The 22,071-nt window shown below is 37.2% G+C and overlaps 1 protein-coding gene across 4 annotated transcripts in view; it reads left to right on the forward strand.

The window, feature by feature from the left end:
* The window catches only part of LRBA (LPS responsive beige-like anchor protein), a 372,621-nt gene that overhangs the window by 133,588 nt on the left and 216,962 nt on the right, over window positions 1–22,071 (forward strand). For all 4 annotated transcript variants that reach the window (XM_069012817.1, XM_069012818.1, XM_069012820.1 and 1 more), the window contains exon 36: window positions 21,535–21,701. In XM_069012817.1, coding sequence (XP_068868918.1) covers window positions 21,535–21,701 — 167 coding nt within the window. The remainder of the gene's footprint in view (window positions 1–21,534; window positions 21,702–22,071) is intronic.

Raw genomic sequence — 22,071 nt, forward strand, 5'->3', positions numbered from 1 at the left:
CTCCAAATCAGAACTACAATTTAATAAGAAAATTAAAATAAATGCAATAGTACAGAAACCCTGACAGAGTCAGAGTACAACCTGACACCCTGTTGGTCAGGGTGGTGGTGGCAGTCTGATTAAATGGTGGCTGCAGTCCTCCTGAAGTGGTGGATGTGGTTCTGTTGAAGCGGTGATCTTGTAGAAGGGTCTGGTCTTCCTCTGAGGGTCCAGTGGTGGTTACGTAGCTCTTGTCCTCTGGGAACCCAGTAGATAAGAGCTGCCTGTGGTGTTCCAAACCTCAGATGATATCCAGGTAGGAGTGCTTGGTTCCTCCCCCTGGGCGGAGCATCTCACAATGGGATGATCTAATTTTATGGGTCATGCAGTGATACTTGATAGCCCATTAACAGAAGATGTCACTCCAGAGGGAGTTATCAGGGATGTGTCATGGAAGAGATAAAGAACACTGCCCCACCTGGTTTTAACAGATGGTGACAGAATACATACTTTTGGTTACATCTTACATTGTAACCTAGGACAACCATGTTCCATCAACTTCCTAATACATGTGACAGCTGCAGAAAGTGAGCAGATCCTGTGTATGACAACTAGATTAAACAATCTCTTGGAAAATAGAGTGATCCTATAACATTTAGCCCAGTAAAATGGTATATGCAAATGTGGGTTTGATCACATTTAAAAACATTTTGGGCTTCTGGTAATGACTAGTTGCAGGTTTTTGTAAGAAATGGTTGGGATGGCCATGTGTGGTTCAGATCAGAAGAAAGTTTTGCCACCTGAGTTCTGGGGAGAAAGGAGATGAGACTAGTTGAGGAGGGATAAAGGCCCTCAGATGAGAGATGAGGAAAGAACTCTTACCCATTTTTCATTTTTTTTGATCAGACTTACAAGTCTGGTGTTTCATATCACATATGAAATAATTCATGTAACATTGGGTCAGCAAAAATCCAACCCCAAATTATCTTTTTAAAGATCTTTAGTGTGTTTACTGCTACCTGGTTGTAATTCTCCACTTCTAAAAGTCATGACCAAGATGAGCCTTACAATATCCGAGTCAGATTTTGGAGAGGTTTGCACTGTGGTGCAAGGGCAGTTTTAAAGTAAAAGGCAAACTATCTTGTCATCATTTAAACCTGAAGTCTGGTATTTGGAGCACATAGAGGCAGGAGAAACCAGTGGGAAATTCAGATAAGCTTCATAACCAAGTTCTGTAGTTATATATAATTGTACAGTATTTGCTTATAATTGGGTAAGGATGATCACTGTAATAGGTAGGAAAAGCCTAGGGAAACAGGTAATACAGGGAAGGCACTGCTGTGCTGAAAACTGCACCTTAGAAATGTGATGCAAGAAGTTTGTCAGGTGATACTTTAAAAGTTGCACAGGGTCCAGAAGAGAAAGTGCCGCTCCTGTTTGGTTCTTAATTCATTGCAAGTACAGGAGAGATGTTTTCCCTCCAGAAGTGGTTTGATAAATGTCTACCTATCAGTTTTTTCCCATCCAGGAGGAGACAGAGAAGCAACAGCAAGTGCAGCACATGTGAACTTTGCTGTGTAAGGTCGGGTTGTGCTTTGCTCTGTCTCTGTGTAGTGGGACCCTGCGCTGGTCAGAACATGGAGAGGAGTTCCCAGGCAGTAGGATGACCAAAAGCATGGGAAGCGTCTCTAAAGCAAGGATAGTTTTGGGTTTTGTTTCCTTTTTTTTTTTTTTTTGGCATGTTGTTCTAGTTTGTCCTGTAACTTTAGATATACAGTAAACCCTTAGTGTCTGAGCGAGAGAGATTTAAACTAAAAGGAATAGAAAAGAAGTATTTTCTATTCTTTTTGGGCCTTCTTATGGCAATTTTCTCTCTTTCAGAAACTTAAAGTGTCTTTTCACCACTACCTTTGTAAGCAGTAGTTCCATCTATGCATGTAGACATATGGAGAGGTCACCAGGAAACCTGAGACATACTTACTCATTTTACAGTGTGTTTGAGCCTCAGAGAAGACTGATGAAGGAATATTATACTCATTTCTCTAGTGAGGTAGCAAGGAAACACACATTTTTGTAGTGAATGTGGGAATGTGAGCATTTCTAACATATACCTTTTAACCTTAAATTTTCCCCATTGTCTGTGGGATTTATATGCACATCTCTTGGATATTTTTCAAAATCTCACCCTCAGTGTTTGTCAGAGTTGAAAACCCTGAAGAGGAACCCCTTTATGGTAGTTTCATGCTACCACCCAGATTGTTTTCTAGAAATGACCTTGAAAAATATGGTGATTCTCACTGTGTCTTAGATAATCTGTGCAGACTGCTGTGGAGTTGGACCTGTGGGAATAATTGGATTTGGTGTGGGGAGGGGGAGGGAATTTTGTACTCTAATTGACTTTATTTTATAATTTATGACAGGAGTGCCCATTGCCTTGGATATGCCTCCTGTCTTATATAAATCTCTTTGTGTATTTGTGGGTGAATATACATATTTATAGAATTCTAAGTAAGTTAACCTGCAAGGTTTTTAGGCCTGAACTGTTTAATCTTTCTAGTGAAGCTTTAGTTTGCTATTGGATGGCATTACTGGATGTAGGCAAAAATTTGGATACCATGTCTCAATGCTTGTGTAAAGTATTTTCAATGAATGCACCAGGAACATGATTTCCTGTTTTTTATCTGTTTTGTTTTGCTTTTGGTGTTTTGGGGTTTTTTTGCATGGAAGATTCACATGGAAAATTAGGAAAATGGGGGGAAATGTGCAATACAAAACTATTCATAACATCATACATTATGGTGTGTGTAGAAGAGCAGTGGAGAGTGCCACACAATAATTTTCAGAAAATTTTCTATAATGGGTGGACAAGGATTCTTCGTTCTGAGGAAAACAAACGCCTTGGTAATTTTTTCAGTAAAATGTAACTGTTACTCTAATTGGCAAAATAACCTGCCTCCTCAAAGTGTTGTTTTTGAAAGATTGTATGGTGTCATCCCCTTGATTTTTTGGTCTTATTTTTTTTCTGTATTCTCGTCATCCATAGAATATAAAGTGCTGGCATTCTTCTTATTGGCTGTTTCTGTTGATTAACTGAGAATTTCACATGACTTTCCCTTTGCTAGGCAGCTAACTTCTCTGCATGATTTCTCTTCAATAATTAAATCTAGCATTTCCAGCTGCTGTAAAATTTGTTGCCCTTTTGTGTTCAGTTATGTTTTTTCATGCGGAAGACTTGGACTTCCTCACAGTTTTAATTCTTATTCAGTGTCAATTTACAGGCTGTGATAATAAACAGAATGTTTTACTTCATGGCTCATGCTGGGAAATGAATCTTAGAACTGGTATTGCTTTGACAGAGGTGGGATGCAAGGCTAGGCAAGCGTTCCAATAGTGACTTGGATGGAGCTGTTAGCTTTTTGTTTCCTTGGCAGAAGGCAAAATCCAGTGCTTCCCTTGATTGATAATCTTCTGTATTCCACATCTTTTCTCCTTTGGTGCACTAAGCATTAAATGTTGGAATATGTTATTTGTATCAGGAAGTGACTAAAAATTACTGCAAATCAATTCTGGCAGAATACCCGTAAGTCAAAGGGAGTGTTTGAGAGCCCTTGAAAGAATAGTGGAAAGGTGTTTGGTGTCTTTGTAGTTTCTGTAGATGATTGTTGCTTCTGTATCAAACAAGAAGTTACTGTGGGAAAGAAGGTTTTAATCCTTGACTGGGTCCATATTCTCTGTAGTTTTCCAGTGTTTTTAACAAAAGCTGCTTTGTTGTAGAACCTGTGCATAAAAAAAAAAATCCTGTGGCTCTTGCAACATCCTTTTTAGTTTAAGTGTTTTTCAGCACACTTAATGATAATGTCTTTATTAAAACAAAGGATTCTGTAGTGCTTTCAGTGGGAATTCTCTCTTGTAGAGTGGGTCAGCAGCGATGGTTCTCCACAGAACGCACAGAGATAATGCATAGTGCAAGTTGTGGGAATGTACCCAAAAGTTGTTGTCCTTAAGACTGCAGAAATGTAATGGGGCAACACAAAGGACGTTAGATGTTCCCTCACAGAAAAATAAGGCTCTACAAATTTTGTTATGAATGGGCTTGACTCTCTCAAATTTAATTTTTTAAATAAATTCTGCCCTTTGCATTGGGCCGTTTAGGTGTTACAGCACCATCTGTCTGTCAGTAGAAGGAAGAAAAAAAATCGGCTTTTATTTCTAACCACATTTTTGAGGTATTATAAATGCTTCACAGAGTGCTGAGCATAGTAGATTTTTTTTTTTTTTTCCATGGGAGGATTAACCAATTTTGTTCTGCTGCAATATGTTGGGAAGTCCCAAACTAGGAGATGAAATTTCTCTTATTCCTGAGGTGGCAAGTTTTGGCATTAATTGTCTCATGTGAAACAAAGGATACTGAAATGAAGAGTTCCTTTTCTGTTCGAGCATTGTAACATTTTCCCTATGCTCTGGGAAGCGTTGGGATAAAGTATTGCCTAATTATGAAAGAAGGAGTGAAAAATTGTGATTTCTCTTTCACTGTGCTTTAATAAGCAAAGGAAGGAGAAAGAACAAAAAATTGCACTGGAATACTGAGATCTCTTTTTGTTATATTTCAGTTTTAAATTAAAATACATTACAGAAACATGCCTATGAGTTATCAAAGGTAGCTCTTACCTTTCTCTTGAGAAGAGAACCTCCAGAATGACCTTACTGGCAGGCTTTCAGTACCTGAGGGGGCTATAAGAGAGCTGGAAAGGGTCTATTTCCACAGGCATTTAGTGTCAGGATAAGGGATGGTGGCTTCAAACTGAAAGAGGACAGGCTTAGATTCGATATTAAGAAGAAATTCTTCCCTGTGAGAGTGGTGAGGCACTGGAAGAGGTTGCTTAGAGAAATTGTGGATGCCCCATCCCTGGAAGTGTTCCAGGCCAGGCTGGATGGGGCCCTGAGCAATCTGGGATAGTGGAAGGTGTCCCTGCCCATGGCAGAGGGTTGGAACTAAAAGATCTTTGAGGTCCCTTCCAGCCCAAACCATTCTGTGATTCTGTGACATGATAATATTGTTCCTGACAGAAAATTCATTTAAGAATTGCTCTCTCCTATAAACCTTTCTGATGAAACAAGAAGTGATGTTCATTCCCTTTTTTTGGGAATGTTTTTTACCCGTTATGAGACAAACTGCATGTAGGATTAAATCTAATAAGTATCAACATATTATTGGGCTTTTGAAATCATATTGAATATAGAAACTAAATAGATTTATGGCTGTAGGTATTTCATATTTTAAAAAATCTATTATTTTTTTGATGCTTATGAAGTTTTATTGCTTTGTAATTAATGCTTAGTGCTAAGCAGTATCTTGTTGAGATTCTTCCACATTCTATAATCTGAGATGTTTCATTTACAAACTAAGTGTAATTAAAAAAAAATATCCAGGAAGGTCACGCACAGTGTTTTACAGTGTTTGAGATTTGAACTTTTTGTGGCCCTTTTCACTTCTTTTATGTATTTAACACATCTACTTATTTTTCTTTTCCTATGAATGGTAAACTTTGTTTTAAAAACTGTTTATCTCCTCTTGTAAGTATTGTTACAGGTTGTTATATTCGCTAGAAATTATCAATAAGCTTAATTAATCTACTCTCCATAGGTCTTTGAACTTATTTTTTGCTGTGGGAATACATCTTAACTCCATCATAAGGTGTTCCTATCTGCCTTACCTCATCCTGCCTTTATTTAAATATCATTTTGGCATTCAGACTTGATGAGCTGGATCTTTCTTGTCTGTGTCTCAAGTGGCTTGTTGAAAGAAATCTAATGAAGCCTGACTTCCTTTACAAAGGCACTGATGGCTCTTGCCAGTGTGTTTATTCCTCGGTTTGCTTTTTGCTTTAGACACAGCTCCAAGTTTGCCTTTCAGAAATTTCAGACTTATTGCTGTGTTGCTCCCTGCAGTCCTCCAGAGTCCATTTGGAGTATTTCATTCCTCTGGCACCGAGGCAGTTTGAACAAGAACACTGCAGCTGATGGCTGTGTTCATCCCTGAGTTCTTCTGGATTACCTGAGTGGACACTGTCTGGTCCCAGCAGTTGCTCTCATCCCAGTTTTCTTTTATAACATCTCTGTTCCATGGGGGTCATGTGTTTCGAGAGCGCTTTCTGCCCTTTGATCTTCTATTAGCTCTGCAGAGACACCTTAATAGGCTTACTCCTCCTGATTGGTTTGAAAAATAATTTATTGCTGCCTTTTATGGCTTTATGCAATTGTTCCTTCATCTCTTTTGACCTGCTTCATTCTGTTTTTAAAACTATCATGCCATAGTTGACGTATTTTTCTGTTTTCCTTCTTTGGGGAGACTTACTGAAGAATGCCATTTTCTTACAGCCTTCTTTCTCTACAGCTTAGCCATTCCAGCTTTTTGTTTGTTTTTAAAAAGCCTTCTCTTGGATGGCATGTTTCCTTTGAACCCCTAATATTGTATCTTTTTATACAGATTTTGTGTTGTCTATTAAAACATTTTCCATGTTTTTCTTCATCTTTTTATATTTATAATATGAAAACTAAGCTAGCCAGGTAAGAAATTTCTTGCTTCAAATGAGATGTTCCCATCAGAAATGTTGTTGTTCCCACCTGTTCATGAAAAATAAATCAGTATTGTTTACCTAGTTTATTATTCATGTACAGATTTTTATGGTAGCTCATGCCAGGTAATGATTCTCAAATAATCCTGACTGAAGTAATACAGTGTAAATAGAATGGAATTTTCTAGCACTAACAAAGCAAGTATCCTATTGTGCTTGATGGGAGATTTTATTCTAAAATTTCTGTCCAGAGATAACTTGCTTTGCTTATGTACCTTTCTAAAAACAGTGTTAGGGATTCTTCAGCTTTGGAGAAAAAGCAGTGGTGACAGTTCACATCTCTCCTATGTGTTTTATTGTAACTTGGTTTGATCTAAATGAGAAAGACATTTTATTAAAATAATTCTGATGTTGGAACTGACAAGGTCACAGAAGATCTTCAGGGTCCGTATACCTGAAGATGTTTTTTCTCAGTATTTCAACTAGTAGGTTGGACTTAAATACTCTGCTCAGTTGTAAACTTGAACTTATCTTCATTTAGTATTATTTCTTTCTTATTATGTGTTTTCATCTTTGGGCTTCACTGTCAAGCCTATTACCCTATGTCAAATTGTGCATTCTAAAGGAAGACTTTACTGAAAGGGCAAATGTAGTAACACTTTCCCAGAAAACACTCCCACTCTTCTGCAATTTGAAGTGATGCTTGGGTTGTAAAATGCCTTTTCCCTGGTAGTGAGTCAGGTTGGATGAGGAGACATGGATCACAACCAGTATTTCCTAGAGCACCTTCTGTTCGTTACACTGTTGTAATTAATAGAATAAAGCTGTTGCTGATAATAGCTGATAATGCTTACACTCAATGCTTACAGTTGGGAGGCTGACTCCAACAAGTGTAGTGAAGAATTGATTCCAATAGCTGAAAAATTATGGCAAAAAGGAGCAAAGATAAAGGTGTGACCATGGTGTTAATTTTTTGTCTAAAATCTCTATTTCATATTTTCTATGTTTTTTTATCTAAGGTGAAGCTCCTGTGCTGTTTTATTGTGTTGATGACTTGGTCTTCCAAGCTTCCCCTCCAGTTCCTCAGATCTCCTTTGTGACTAAACAATTCTGAGTAACTGAGTGTCAGCAATTCATTATTCACTCATTCTTCAGACTGTTTTTTACATATCTTTTGAACAGCCTAAAACAAACTGTCAGGAATTACAGTTAATGTTAGTTTGACCAGGCCCTTATCTCATATTTTCACTCCTTTCCTTCTGGAATTAGCTATACTGATTCTTGTCATATACCCTTTCTCTGGCTTTTTCTTTCATTTTGCTTTTGTGATTTTGGTCTAGAATAAGTCATTATACCTTCCCAAAATGTGACTTTTAAAATAAAAGTAGTTTGTTTATGTGAGTGGAGGATTTGTGCTTATTGATGTTTTCAGAGCTTTGATGAAATAAAAGGTTAGAATATTCTTCTGTTGTTATTATTTGTAGAGTTAACATTTCCACTGAAGGTGAAAATATAAATATCACAACCATTCGGAAAAAAAAAGTCAATTACAGTATGATAATATAGTTTTTGTTTGCCTACAGGAACCTGAAACTGCTTTTTTGTTTCTGTTAAAACAGAATAGTGAATTGAAGTGTTTTTAATAGCATTAACTTTCAGATCAAATGTTTGCAACCAATCTTTCTAATTCCAGAATTAGTGGAAACATTTATATCTTTAGATTCTTCCATCAAGGCACAGGGAAGCGAATTATCGAAAAGATAAAAATAAATTTGTTTGCTTTCTGTCAGAGTTCATATCTACAGCCAACCTTGATAGAAGACCAGAATGATTTAGACAAGTTTGCTTTGGAGATTCATAACATATGCTTGCTGGACAGAATTGAGTTATCTCTGCTCTGGAGAGTAAGTTATTGTAGCAGGAGCTGACAGAGATGAAGATAACTGAGGGAAATTCAATTACCTTTTAGTGTTTTCCTTCTAATAGGATTCTTAATGTGAAAAAGATCCTTAGATGATGCGCCTGTGTTGCTTTGTGAGATCTGCTTTGATACCTGCATCCAGAATAAAGTGAACTCTTCTTTTCAGGCCTTCATTAAGGATGAAATATGCATCTGATTGCTAAATGGGTGTTAGCTTTTGATTCACTATATTATCATTTGTAGTCCAGACATATTTGACAGTCTTTTGGCAGTAGTCTTGAATATTCTAAACACAATTTCATTTTCAAAAGTATTGTTTTTATGTAAAAGGTTGTTTATAACAGCAATCAAAGAAAGAGGTCACAAAATTGTAAAGTAATTCCCTATACTCTAGTGCTGTCTCTGCATGGTTTTTCTCTCATTTGACTTTTCCTGGCAAAAGCACCAATGTACAAATGTTATTTATGACTGACCTGAGTTCAGGCTGTTGGGTTAAAGCCCATCCACTTGACTATAGCTGGATTTCTTCTAACAGCTCTCCAGTTCTGGAGTTACTGGGGTATACTGGTGCACACAGGTATTAGGATGTTGTTATTTGTGTTACTTGTAAATTTTTTTTGTAGTGTCTGGTGGTTGAAATGAAAATTTAGAAGTGACTTTATGAAGGCAGCTCACTCTGCAGCTGTATGTACAAGAACAAAGCATGTACAAGTTTGTGTACCTGCAGTATGCACTCATTTACGGACCCACTAACTACTGTCTACAGCTGAATGTAAAAAGGTTTATTTTTAAAACTCTGAACCTTAACCAGCATTGCAAAGTCTGCTTTTTATCTGGATGATTTATCCAAGCACTTGCACACTGATATTTCTATAAAAGGAAGGGAGAACAAGTATCTTCATGTTAGATTGATTTGCAACCCTAAAACAGGTTTGGATGTGCCTAAAAGACATAGCATACCTGACCCTAAAGAGTAATGAATTGAAATTCTGGTCCATATTTTGGGCAGCTACTTATCTTGACCTATGGCTTCTTGGTTATGTCAGCTGTGATTACCTTCATCATTCTCTTGTTTGGACTAAAATCATAGTAGGAATAGTCTCATTTTGTATTTAATCAGTCTCCTGGTTGAGGCATGACAAAGTTGATACCTGCAGGTGTATTCTTTGATGTTCATGAAGGTAACTTATGAAAATCAACTTTGAGGCAACACACATTAAGATACTGGGCTGTTTAGAAAATGTTTGAAGGTGTTTGTCAGTAGTGCCTGAAAGTACTTACAGTTAAAATTTTTACTGTTGTCTGTGTTTCTTCCGTATTTTTCTCTTTTATCTATTAGTACATTATTGAGGAGAAAATTGTACAAAATGTTGCATTTAGTGTAATAGTTTAATTTCTCCTTCCATTGAAAGCTTCAGCCTCTCACGGAGAATGCTCCGTAATGAATGCAAAATGCTGTGACGTGCAGAAATAAATACCTGCATGAGTGATGGCTGAAAAGAGACAGTAATTGCTTAAGTAAGGATTTTACAACTAAATTGATAAAAGTATCTTTAGTACTAGATGGGCTTGAAGTCCACCTGGGACCAGGGGGGAAAATGGAAAGCTGTAAAGCCACATCCATCCAAGGGTGATATTCCTGAGCTTTTATAAAGCTACCTTTTTATTTCTGAGTAGATCTATGCAGCTTTCCAGGGAAGGGAACAAGACTGTACTAATCAGGATTCTTAACTGGAACTGAAAGATCCTTTCACATTACCACTTCTACCTCACTGCTGTTCAGTCCAGGTTTTTATCTTAACTTTCCTGTATTTGCCCCCTTTAGTGGGAATCACTATAAGCGAGTTAAAAAATCTTTGCCTTTCTGCTTCATCTTATTCTTTTATCGAAGTGTTTGCAGAACAAGTCTATCTACTAATTTTTTTCTTTGACCTAAATGGGAGAAAACTGAGCCAATTCCTTTGAGATGGTCTTAGGTCATGAAAAGGAAGATGTGTCAGGCAGTTAAATTGTTCTTCTGGTGATCATCGTGTGACTTAGAAACCTCTGGATTTCACTGGTAATCTGGAGTCCAACTGGAAGTGGCAGAGTCAATCCTTAGGAAGATTTTCTAATCAGAAAACCAAACTGTCCTCACTATTCTGCTTCACACAAGTAGATGTTTCCCGTTTTTTTTCCTCACCACTCCTCCCTTCCACCTGTTTCCTGCTCACATTTCTAAGTCCCTGTTATTAATTCACTATTTAGAAAATGCATCTTCAAAGAGTTCTGGCCATCTTAAAAGAAAAGATTTATATATTGCTTGGAAGGTGATGATAGTGACTGATGAGCAGTGCAAGTGCTTGGGTCATCATTCCATGTTTTTTTCTTTTGTGTCCTAGTGCAAAGATACTGGGGGTTTTTTTGATTAAAAATTTGCAGGAACAAATTCTGAGTCCAAGTAGTAATGCCAAGGTTATGGCCTAGTCGATTTTGAGATGTTTGTGCTCCTTCAGTCCTTCTCCCTGCCTGTCCTTGCAGGAGATTGAAGTCATATAGAACTCTTCTGGATTGTCTGGTGTCCTTGGAGCAGTTTGAGATTCCATCTTTTGTGACTGATGCCAATTCTTGACAGATAAAGGAAGCAAAATTATTGGATGGGTTACTATATTATAGAGAATGTATGGAACTTCTGAAACAAATGTTGTCATAGCTTAGGACCATAGGCCAGTCTCTCCACTCCCACCAGCAGGACTGGATCATTCTCAGCTGTGCAGGCTCCATGCTGACCCTTGGTCCCAAGGGAACATTTACAATAAGGAAAAAAAAAAAAGTCAGATATTCTGACTTCTAAAATATTGTTGCTTATTTTTTCCTGTGCTGCCTGTTAGAAACCCCAAATACCTCGTTTCTAAGCAGTTGTTGAGAGCCCTGTAGCCAGCATCACTCATCTTGGCACTGGCCCAGTGCTGTCCTGCAAGGCAATTTCATATGGTCGGTGTGAGAGGAGGGAGGATGTTTCCTGCGTTATTTTTGAGTCACAGTTGTTTGAAGCTGTTCAGAAATTTGGAATATTAGAAGTAGATTATTGGCTGGAGTGTAACTGAAGCTGTTAAAGTGTGTGAGAGATGTTGTTACATGGCTCTTTGGTATTTCCAATAACTGTCACTTACATGTGTTTTACATAATGTTTTATGTAATTTCAGTAGTTTCTTTCGGTTTTGTGCGCGCTTGGTGGAAGCTGCTGATTTTGATTAGTCGCTGTTCTTTATTTCAAAACCTATAATTTTAATGAGTGAACTGTAATCCACACCAAATCTCAGATTTGAGTTTTATAAATCCACAGATTTGTTTTTGTTTTTTTTTTTTTTTTGTTTTTATCCTGCATGGCTATTGTGCTCTAAATGTTACAAGCTCCAAGTATTGAATTTATTATTTTACACTGAATTAAAGTCAATTAGCAAAGTCTAGTTAAGCAGGATTTGTGCAGCTGGAATGTGTAATCTGTTTTTTGGTCCTACACCAACATCCCTGAGTTCAGCTGTTTGTAGAAAATGCTGATAACTGTTGTTGAGGGGTGCTATGAAGTCACCCTCATACCATTTAAAAAAACAAACCAAAACAACCAGACAGAAAAACCTTGCATGCTGAGCTGAAACAGAGCCAGAATCAAAACTCAACAAGAACATCAGAAACTTGAAATAGGACATTTCACAAGTTCTGGTATTTAACATCGAAATGACAAATAAGCAGAAAACTTAGGAAGAGGCTTTTACATGTTCTTATGTAAAGGTAAACAGTTGTGTTTAGGGAATATTATTGTTTTTTAAAATTAAAATTGACAACATAAAGGATGATGCCAGTAGAAACTGCTTGGTGCTACATAGTTCTTCATTTCTCTGAAGGGAGCATCTATGGTGGTTGCAATACTGTCTCTTGCATCATTGCAGTCTTTTCATTTAAACCAAGAGAGCAAAAAAAAATACAAATTTTAAAGCAACAGTCTCAGTCTTTGCTCCATATTGCTCAGTATAAGGATCTAGAGTTGTATGAATGAGTGTTTTTCACTTAAGACTGCTGTGAAAAAAGGCAGAGGCTGTTGTCTTCTCATGCTCTCAATAATGGGAATATTTCAAATGCTGTCTTTTTATGGATAGTAAAATCACATAGTTTTAAAAAGAAATTAAATTATCCTCCCCCCAACAATTTTTAGAGCCAAATGTCAACCTTTCAAGGATGGTAGAACTTTTTCTGAATAAAAAATAATAGTTACAAAACCCCCCTGTTCATACATGTCTTATGCTGTTCTAAAATTCAAAAATCATGTTACCTTAGCGCATGAGAACCAATGATAAAGGAAAAAATCTCATACTTTAGCTGGAATGAAACACAGAACATAGAATACTGGAAAAAAGGAGAGAGGAAAAAATAAAGTTAGAACAGTTTGATTTTCATAGTTTGATGCTATAAGAACTCTGACAGGAGGCTTTAAGATAAGGCAGAGGTTAAGCCAAAGTTGGGATTGTGACTCTTAACATGTTTCCAAAGTAAGTGACTAGGAATGATTTTAAAGAATAACTGCTATAAAAGGCCATATAGGCCATATTTTAAAACTCCTTCTCTTGGCTTCTGGATTATTTTCTTTAAAAATCTTTTCCTGTTTCATCATCATCTTAATAAAAATATGCTGCTTTTAAAATACTTGGTCCTGGAAAGAATAACTCACTCAAGAACCTTAGTTTACAAAAAGGTAAAGAGTGAGTTTGGAGCGGAAGTTAGAAAGTTGTAAATTGGCAGCACTGAACATGTTATTCTTGAATAGACTTGAGAATAAAATTACATGTAATCCTTCTTTTTTCACAGATTCTCTCATAGTAATTTGAAATTTCTCTGACCAAAAAAATCCCAACAAACCAAAACCCACCCTTAATACTTTTCCTTAATAATTAATTAAAATGTTTCTGCAGATACAGATGAAGGTGACTTAATGGCAGTAATTAAAGGGATTTTTTCCCATGTGTGGGAAGGAAATACTTTGCCATACTGTGTTTGCCCTATTTAGCAGTGTTTCTCAAGGATATGTGCCAGGCAAGGTGATCATTCTCCACTGTGAGAGGCTGAAAAGGTCCTGAACTGTCAGACATCAAGGCCACTAAATCAGCTCTTGGAGCATCCATGGTAGAAGCTGGTGAAGGACAGATGAGTTACCTTTTGGGTAATGAATTTGTGTTTGTAAGGACAACTACAAGTTTTTAATTTTTTAAAATTTTATTTTGCCACTAAGCCTCCTAAGTGACATCTTTAGGAGCCCAGACAGATCTGAAAACAACGTGGTATCCAAAGTACTGATGTTTAATTGGAGATGTGCTTGTCACTGGCATGCAACCTGAGGAGATAAACTTACAGCTTTTTACCGGCTAGGCTTGCAGCTCAATGCCTTAGAAAGCCTTGGGCAGCCTAGAGAGGTAGCGCAGGCAATCCAGCATTTCAGTAGCTCTAAAATGGGTACCTGTATCAGCTGCAAAGCTGATACCACCAGCAGAAGCAAAGAGGGAGAAATACAGCTCCCAGCTCGCCTCATTCCTGCAATTACAGCTTTGAAAAAGAAACAGACGACAAGAGATGCTCGCAGAAAGAGCTGCAAAGCCAAAGAGGGTGGGCTCCCCCTTGGTTCTTTCTTTTATTCGGAGGAGGGAAAAGGGGAGGACTGGGGGCGGACCCGGGGTGAGCGGCCAATCAGACACTGCTGAAGAGTTTGAGGTACATTTGGTTTTGCCCTTGCTTGGAACAAAGGGGTTCAGAGCACATGGCAGAGGCAAGTCCTGGCTTGTCTCAGGGAGGGGGAAGGGAAGCTCGGAACAGGCAGCAACAGCAACCAGTCATGGCAAGATAGGAAACTATTATGCCTCAATGCTTGTTATCTCAAATGAATGTGATCTCTCTGTTCTTTGTTCATGAAGTTATAGATTTTGATACATTCTCAAACTCCTGGATTAAAATCAGAGTTATGTTCTGAATCCAAGACACTAAACAGGGGAGGCTGAAAAGTGCTTGAGGGGAACTATGTAGAAAATAGAAACAGAAACACAGACCCCAGACTGCAGGGATATCTCAAGGGGCTAATCTTTCCGCCTTTTGCAAAGCTGGAACTTTACATAGGCTTGGAAGCTGTTTATGAAGAAGTTTTTGGCTGGAAATGAATATTCTTTGCATGTGTTTTGCAAATTTATAAGGAAATTTAGTGAGTGCGATGTAGCAGGAATATCAAACAATAAATAACAAAATCAACAGAGATATGTTGATTATATTTGCTTAGGATTCTACATATATGAATGTGAGCTCTTACATAATAACGAATCCTATATAGAAATATACATTCCTCTAAGGTAAGTGTTGAGACCATTAACATAAGTCAAGTGTTAAATACTGATATACCTAAGTATTTATATCTGTCTCTTTGATAGCTATCAAAGTTAAAGAATTTTAAGTTGTGCAAATGTGTTTCGCTTTCTTTTATAGCCAGAGACTGAAGCCACATTTATAGTGACTTAATTTGGAACTTCATTACAAAATACTCTATACCACTTACGAGGGGAGCTAGTGGTACAAGGCATTTTGTAATAGGGTTCCAGATTATCCTTTGGTTTATCTGCTTGTCTGAATCATTCTGGCTACATTTTTCCAATCATTGAGAATGTCCATTTTTCCCATGTTTTAAGGTATTATTGTTTCCCCACTTAGAGAAATGTACCTTTGGCCCCTATTATGAAAAATGATTCAGAATTCATCTGGTACAAAACTTGTGAAAAATTGCTTTTTAGGTAGTACCTTTAAGGGCTTCTTAACTTAAGTTGTGTTGTTCGGAAATCCTTGCCTGGTGTATGTTACCTGCTTTTAGAGATTTCATTTCAGGTTTGGCTGTGCCATCTGAAGTGCATGTGACTTTCAATCTGTTCAGGTGTCACTCCTGTGCCAAGTCTTGGTGCTGTGAGTTGTAAAAGAACTGTGCTGGCAGCAGGGTGTCTGGAAATCTGAATCCTAGGGAAGCAATCATTTGGCTGCTGGGGCCAGAACTGCTGAACTGCTTTGTACCCACCTCCAAGGCAATGGAAATCCTTACTGTGCCTCCATGGAACGAGGCAGTTGGAGAGGTGGTAGTCACAGTGAATGAGGACATTCCAGAGCTTTGTATTTGGCCCACTTAAATTCTATCTATCTATCTATCTATCTATCTATCTATCTATCTATCTATCTATCTATCTATCTATCTAATCTATCTATCTATCTATCTCTCCCTATATGTTTTCAGCTAATTAAAAGGTATTCCCCTCCCCCTCCCCTCCTTTTTTTTAAAATATAAGTTGCACAGAAAGGACAATATGAAAAGATAGCAAAACCAAGTATCCAGCACTTGAGAAATATCACACTGGTGTGACCTCACTAGGAATGTGTAGTGAACCCTTAGATTATGTAAGTATATGTCATTTTTTGGGCAGAGTGGATGTTCCTTATAAAATAAAGGAGTTTGTCAATTCCAGAAGTTGCTCATGGATTTGATTTGCTTGTTGCACTGGACTAGAAGTTCTTCAGTGTATTAATACAGCACTAATCTCTGTGGTGGTGTTGAAGCCATTGAATGTCATGAGGGTGATACAGTGTACTTGGGGAATGCCTGAAAAGATCATCCCTGGCTCCTTTGCTTAATATCAAATCTGAGAGCACGGAGCCACCTGTGCAGGAGTGCTGAGCTTTACTGTTTCTAGAGCATAGGGAATCGTACTTGGATTCTTTCTAGCTTGAAAAATGCTTTGTACTCGGAAGATGTGAACCCAAAAAATGTTAAATTTATTGCCAAAGTGTGTTGTTTTTAGGCTCTTAGACTATTTTAAACAAGAGCAGCATGAAGGGACTGCTGGCAAACTGGATTTGCAAAAGAGGAAGGGAGGAAAGTTCCTATCCTAGTGCGTGATTTGAATGCAAAATATTTGGACATAAGTACAGTAAAAACAGGTTCTTGGGTTTGAAAAGAACATTTCTCTCTGCATATTGTTTATGCCAGTGGTTAGCAGTCATGCTTAGAGAAGTAGAGTATTGGAATAGTGTAGCAAATCTCAGTTTCTAGCAAAGAGGAAGAGATCTTACTTGTTTGTGCAAAGCTTTGTCTTTGATCCAAGGGTGCTGCTGTAGCACAAATAATATCAATTAGATAAGCATCAAAGAAAAAGGCTAAAAAAAGTCTGTGGTGCTAGTGGACACTGCAGGAGGAATCTGATGTTATTTGTCTCTGCTCTTCACTATTTCTTTATTCTGACAGCTGCTTTTTTCCCAGTTGAACTCATGTTAGTTTGTCTCATTTACCCACTGTACTAAATTGGGTTCATTTGAAAGATGCAATATGCTTAAAAGTGCTGTTGCCTAGTCTTTATTTGGGTTTACTAAAGCTTAATTCTGTGAGACTTGAAGGTAAAAATTAAAGCTGTTGACTCAGCACAGATTAAAACCAGATGTCTCTTGAGATCTTGCATTTCTCTCTAATCACTAACCCAAATTGATTGTGGTAAATTTTTTTTTTACTGGTCATGACCATAGTTTTGCCAGTCTGTGTTTGGTGTGATCTAAGTCAACTGCATGCTTTTTTCCTTCCTTTTGTGATTTTAAATGCACATTTTTTTTCCCCTCAGGAATGTCTGGCTATAAACCTACGTTTTTTTCATCCCCCTCCCCCCCTGCACCATTTGTATTACAAACAGTTGATTTAGATGCAGATTCTTTTTAATCTTGAAATCAGATAAAAGGCTGGAAAAGTGGATAAATGAGATTTGGAAACCCATGGGTTGAAGAGATGAGAAGCCATTGCATTGTGTTCAGTCCATTAAAACAAGAAGAAATAGAAGAGATACTTTGATAAGTGTTCTGCTGGTGTTAACCTTGATGGCTATTATCGGGGGGATGATGCTATATCTATTTCATTGGCTTAAGCTTTTTTCATGCTGAGAGAAATCAATACTTGGAGTCGTCGGATGACAGAGGCATCACTTCAGAATTGACGGTGGCTGTCAGACGTTGTCATTGGTTGACTTTTGTTCGCTGTTGAGGTTTTAAGCTTTCATTTTTCTAAGTCTTATTCAGGAGTCTTTGTAAGATTTCCCTGGGTAGCATTTTTAGTCCAGACTTTAAACCTCAGGTCAGAGGTCAAGTGCAAAGATCTGTGAAAGCAGAGGACTGAGGAGCTCCTTCATTTACTAAAATATCCTTATTTGTAGGGAATTTGCATTAGTGGCAAGACTGTGCATTATCTTATGGATGACTTTTCCTCTTAAGTGACACCCTCTGAGACAGGTTGTTCACAAAGCCAGTAGCTTTTAGGTAAATTAGACAAAGGAACTGGCATATGTAAAAGTGTTCAGCGATCTCAGAGTTGAAGAATAAGAGTAAAAAGGTGCAACATTTCTTTTAAAAACCCCACACTATTAAACTTTGAATCGCTTGTAGAAAGCATTACATTGTAATTTTGGGGCTGCAGAGATGCACGATGGAGATGGTACTGTGCAGAGAAAATCTTTTACTTGACATTTTTATAAAGATCAAAGATAAAATAGTTCTGAAAACTAAGTTAATCCTCCTCTTCACTGAAATATGGACAGGCAGAATAGACTAATTCACCCTGTCAGTGTTTCTGGAATATTTCCTGCATACATAATGTATTGTATTTTCACATCTCTAATTTGCCTTTTGGACAACCTTGTGCCCCTTCCTGTTCCTTAAAAATGAATCTTCAGGTAACCTTCATGTTTAGCTTGCCTGCAGTCTTGTCTGGGCAGAGAGTGGGAGAGAGGAAAAAACCTGGTTCTGTGATAATGGTAAAGTGAAGGATTTTGTTCTGTCCTGGATGAAGGGCTGGAAAACAAGGGTCTTGCCTCTATGCCATGCTTAATACACTTCCTCTTTGTAAAACTTTTAACAGTCACTGAATTTAAGACTTTTTGGAGATAACACTTGAGGTGTGTGTATATGAAAATGCTTTTTTTTTTTTTCCTTTCAACACTTAGTTTCATCCTAAGGATGACTGTGCTACTTTTGTGATTACGGTTTCATTGCACACTTGCCCAAACAGGTAAAAAAAATCATGTAGGCCAAAGCAGCAGGAAGGAAGGAAGGTTTGACAATCCTGTTTGCCTGCAGCTGTGTATATTAATTGTAAAACCATATTCTGGCATAATAGGGTGCACATTGCAGGTGCAAGAGATTGAACACTGAGAAAGAAATAAAACTGTAAAAATACATTTTTGAGATTGTGCACAAACAGAAATCAAGCTGGATTTCTATTTTACATAAATGGAATGATTGGGATTTAGTGTGAAGTATTAACTATGCTACTCTATATCCTGGTGTTGCATCTTAGGAAGCGGTGGATCAGGTGAACCTGGCATCTGGAAAATGAAAAATGAAGAGAAATGGGAACTTTTTAGTGCTTTCAGAATAGTCTAGTGGTGATTGGCTACTTCAGGATGGGTCTTTTTCTGATTCTTTTGGTGGAATCAGTCTTCTTTCACTCCTGTATTCAAAAAATTTGAGAGAGGGATGTGGAGAAATAACTTCTATTTTGCTGTATATTTGGCGCATATATATATATGGCAGAAACCACTGAACAACTGGTGAGGCAGCTGTATGATCAAAGAGGAGGTTATTCTTGCAGAACTTTCTTAGAGGTAATAACTAGATATGCATGTGGCAGACATCTGGCAAACTGTGGCTTCTTTCTTTTTTGTTTGTAAAATATATATTGTAAAGAGCATGCAGTGGTTAAGAGTTCCTCCTAGAGTGATGCTGTAAGTTCATGGGATTGCTGCCTGTGGGAGTTTCTCAGTTTTGGTGTATAATTGCAAATTTCTATTAATATTAAATCCTGAATTTCCTGAAAAGTGGAGTTCCATTTCCAGTTTATAACAGGCTGGTTGTGTCTTCATAGACATTGTCAGGACAATAAAATACCCTTTTTTTTCTTCGTTTGTCACAGCTACATTTTGAAAATCCTTGTTGGTATTTAATGAAGGATGTGTTCAAAATCACATCATAAAGAGACTTTTTTTAAAGAGGTACAAGTTCATTATATCTTTTACAAAACATTCTAGTTTGATTTCCATTTTATCATGTTTTAAGGTCAAATGTGACTTTAATGTTCCATAAAGAGACAGAGATTGATAATGGGGAAAGAATAACCCTCTAATGTGATTTATATCTATGGATTTTATGTCAGATATGAAAAGTTGCTGTTCAAATTGTAAAGGAGGATCCATTAAAGAGCACTTTAAAACATTTTACTACTTAGCTTACCTTATTCACTTGTTTTTAGAATTCTGCCCTTTCAGGCAACTTAAAAAAAACAGCTTATGAAACATTTACAAAGTGCTGAAAAGAAGTCGGAATCATCATGGGTGCAAAATAGTTCAATGTATTGGAAAAGACAGCTGTATTTGGAAAGAGCTAGGAAAATCCTGTTTAGTGTTAGGTATGATTTAGTCATCTTATGTTTTTGTGAAGAGGGGTGGCAGAGTGCTTCACGTAGGAATACAAAAGACAATTTTTGATGTCTCATTGACTTGGAAAGTCAGCTGCTTATTCTTCAGTCCTCCTGGATGTCTGCTCATCAGGTGAGCTTTGCTGTAAAGTGTGGGAAGATTATGAGGAAATATTTAAATATATCAAAGTTGTCAGAATAGTTCTTTAAAATTTATTTGTCTGTTAGTACATTTTCGTTGTCTAGTGTCTGTGAAAATCTACACAACCCCAAATTTTATTTTGTCTTTTCTTCACATTCTTCCTTTCTATCACTTTATATGACATATATATTTATATATACACATATATAAATAGCATTTATAGCCTGCTGATTTTTTTGTTTGCAGTAAGTTTCTAGGGCTTGTACATATATAGAAAAAGCGTTGCTACTGTTTTAAACATTAAAAAAAAGCATATGATATTGTGCTGATACCTAAGCTCTAAGAAATAATTGTACTAGTGTCTGCATCAGCTGTGCTTCACAAAGAAAAAGCAATTTTTTTTGTTGTTAGGCAGACATTTGTGTCCATTCCACTAACTAAATCATAGAATAATCCAATCATTGACAAAGGCTGAAATGCTTTGTCTGGCGTATGTGATCTGTGGAATTGCCAGATGAAAACTGAAATTACAAACAGGGTGTGCTGAAGTGGGGAAAAGCCTTTATTGTTTCTACCAATATTTGAATTTCTTGTGGGTTTTCATGTACAGCAAAATGGGGTTTTGATGAGGGGATGATACAAATTTGATACCCGTTTTTTGAGTTCTGTATGAACAGGAAAATATTCAGAAGGTCAACAGAAACCAAAACGATGACACAATGTTGTAACAAAGAATCTCTCATAGTTTTGAGTTCGTTTAGTAGATTGTTTGCTAGAATTTGATTTTGAGTAGGTTGGCAAGCAGAAGATGTTCCTACAATAGGTGTAATACTGCTAAGAAAGTTACTGACTTTCTCATGCTGGCCTGCAAATGTGCTCAACTTCAAGGAGCCACCTGGTAAAGATTGATTTAGTCCTCAGATGCATTTTATCTTCTGTCTATCTGAAAAAATGTGGATTTTTCTCCTTAACTTTCATAGATATATAAACAACAGCAAGCAGTTGGCTCCCCAAATCTAATGAAGAGTCATGGGAGTGGAGTGGTCAGCTAGCTGACATTCTTTATTCTGAGATTTGCCATTGTTTTTATAAAGCTATTCACTTTGTTATAGGCATAACCACTTTTATTTTATAAGTTTTATTATGCAGTCTGGCCACTAATGTGTTGGCTTTTGCTAAATTTTGAGTGTGTGTGTGATGTGGTTAAAGAATTCATGGCAAACCAAGATCCTCTACATGGCTCTCTGGACGGATTTCCTGTGGGCAGCTGCACAGGGCCTCAATTCTCAAACCTGGAAAATGGGGTTGATTCTTTCCTCTCGAGGCTTTTGTATAAGTAATTAATTATGAAGTGCTTCAAACTTCCTTTAGATTGTGTAATTAAAATGTAAAGTAATAAAGGTATTTATTTTCTTGCCAGTCACTGTGTGCCCAGTACTCTGCAGACAAACGGGAAGAAGAAAAAATGTGTCATCATTTGATCACAGCAGCGAAGTACCGGGACCAGGTGACTGCAACACAACTAATACAGAAAATTATCAACATCCTGACAGACAAGCATGGAGCCTGGGGAAGCTCTGCACCAAGGTAAGGGTTTTTGGGGTGTTCTAAAATATTTTTGTGCAGCAATGCTCTGGTGATTTGACATAATGTCTCATGGTCAAACCTAAAGGTAAACAAGGTTTTCCAGGTGTTGTTTTTTTTTCAAAAAGAATAATATAAAAAAGGTAAAGTGAATGTCAGTGTTTAGTATGGGTGAATGTCAGAGAACTGGTGTTTTGTTTAGAACAGTGAAAAACAGGATGAGTCTCTTGTCACTTTCGACTTTGCTATAAAAGTGTGATAGCATTTATTTTGAATGTTCTAGCCCTATTGTTTAGAAAAATAATTTTTAAAATTAAATGCTTTCTTAGTGCTAGCTTTCTTCTTGGTGTCTTATGTGATTCAAACTTGAACC

The sequence above is a fragment of the Aphelocoma coerulescens genome, chromosome 4 (assembly GCF_041296385.1).
Source record: "Aphelocoma coerulescens isolate FSJ_1873_10779 chromosome 4, UR_Acoe_1.0, whole genome shotgun sequence".
Lineage (NCBI taxonomy): Eukaryota > Metazoa > Chordata > Aves > Passeriformes > Corvidae > Aphelocoma > Aphelocoma coerulescens.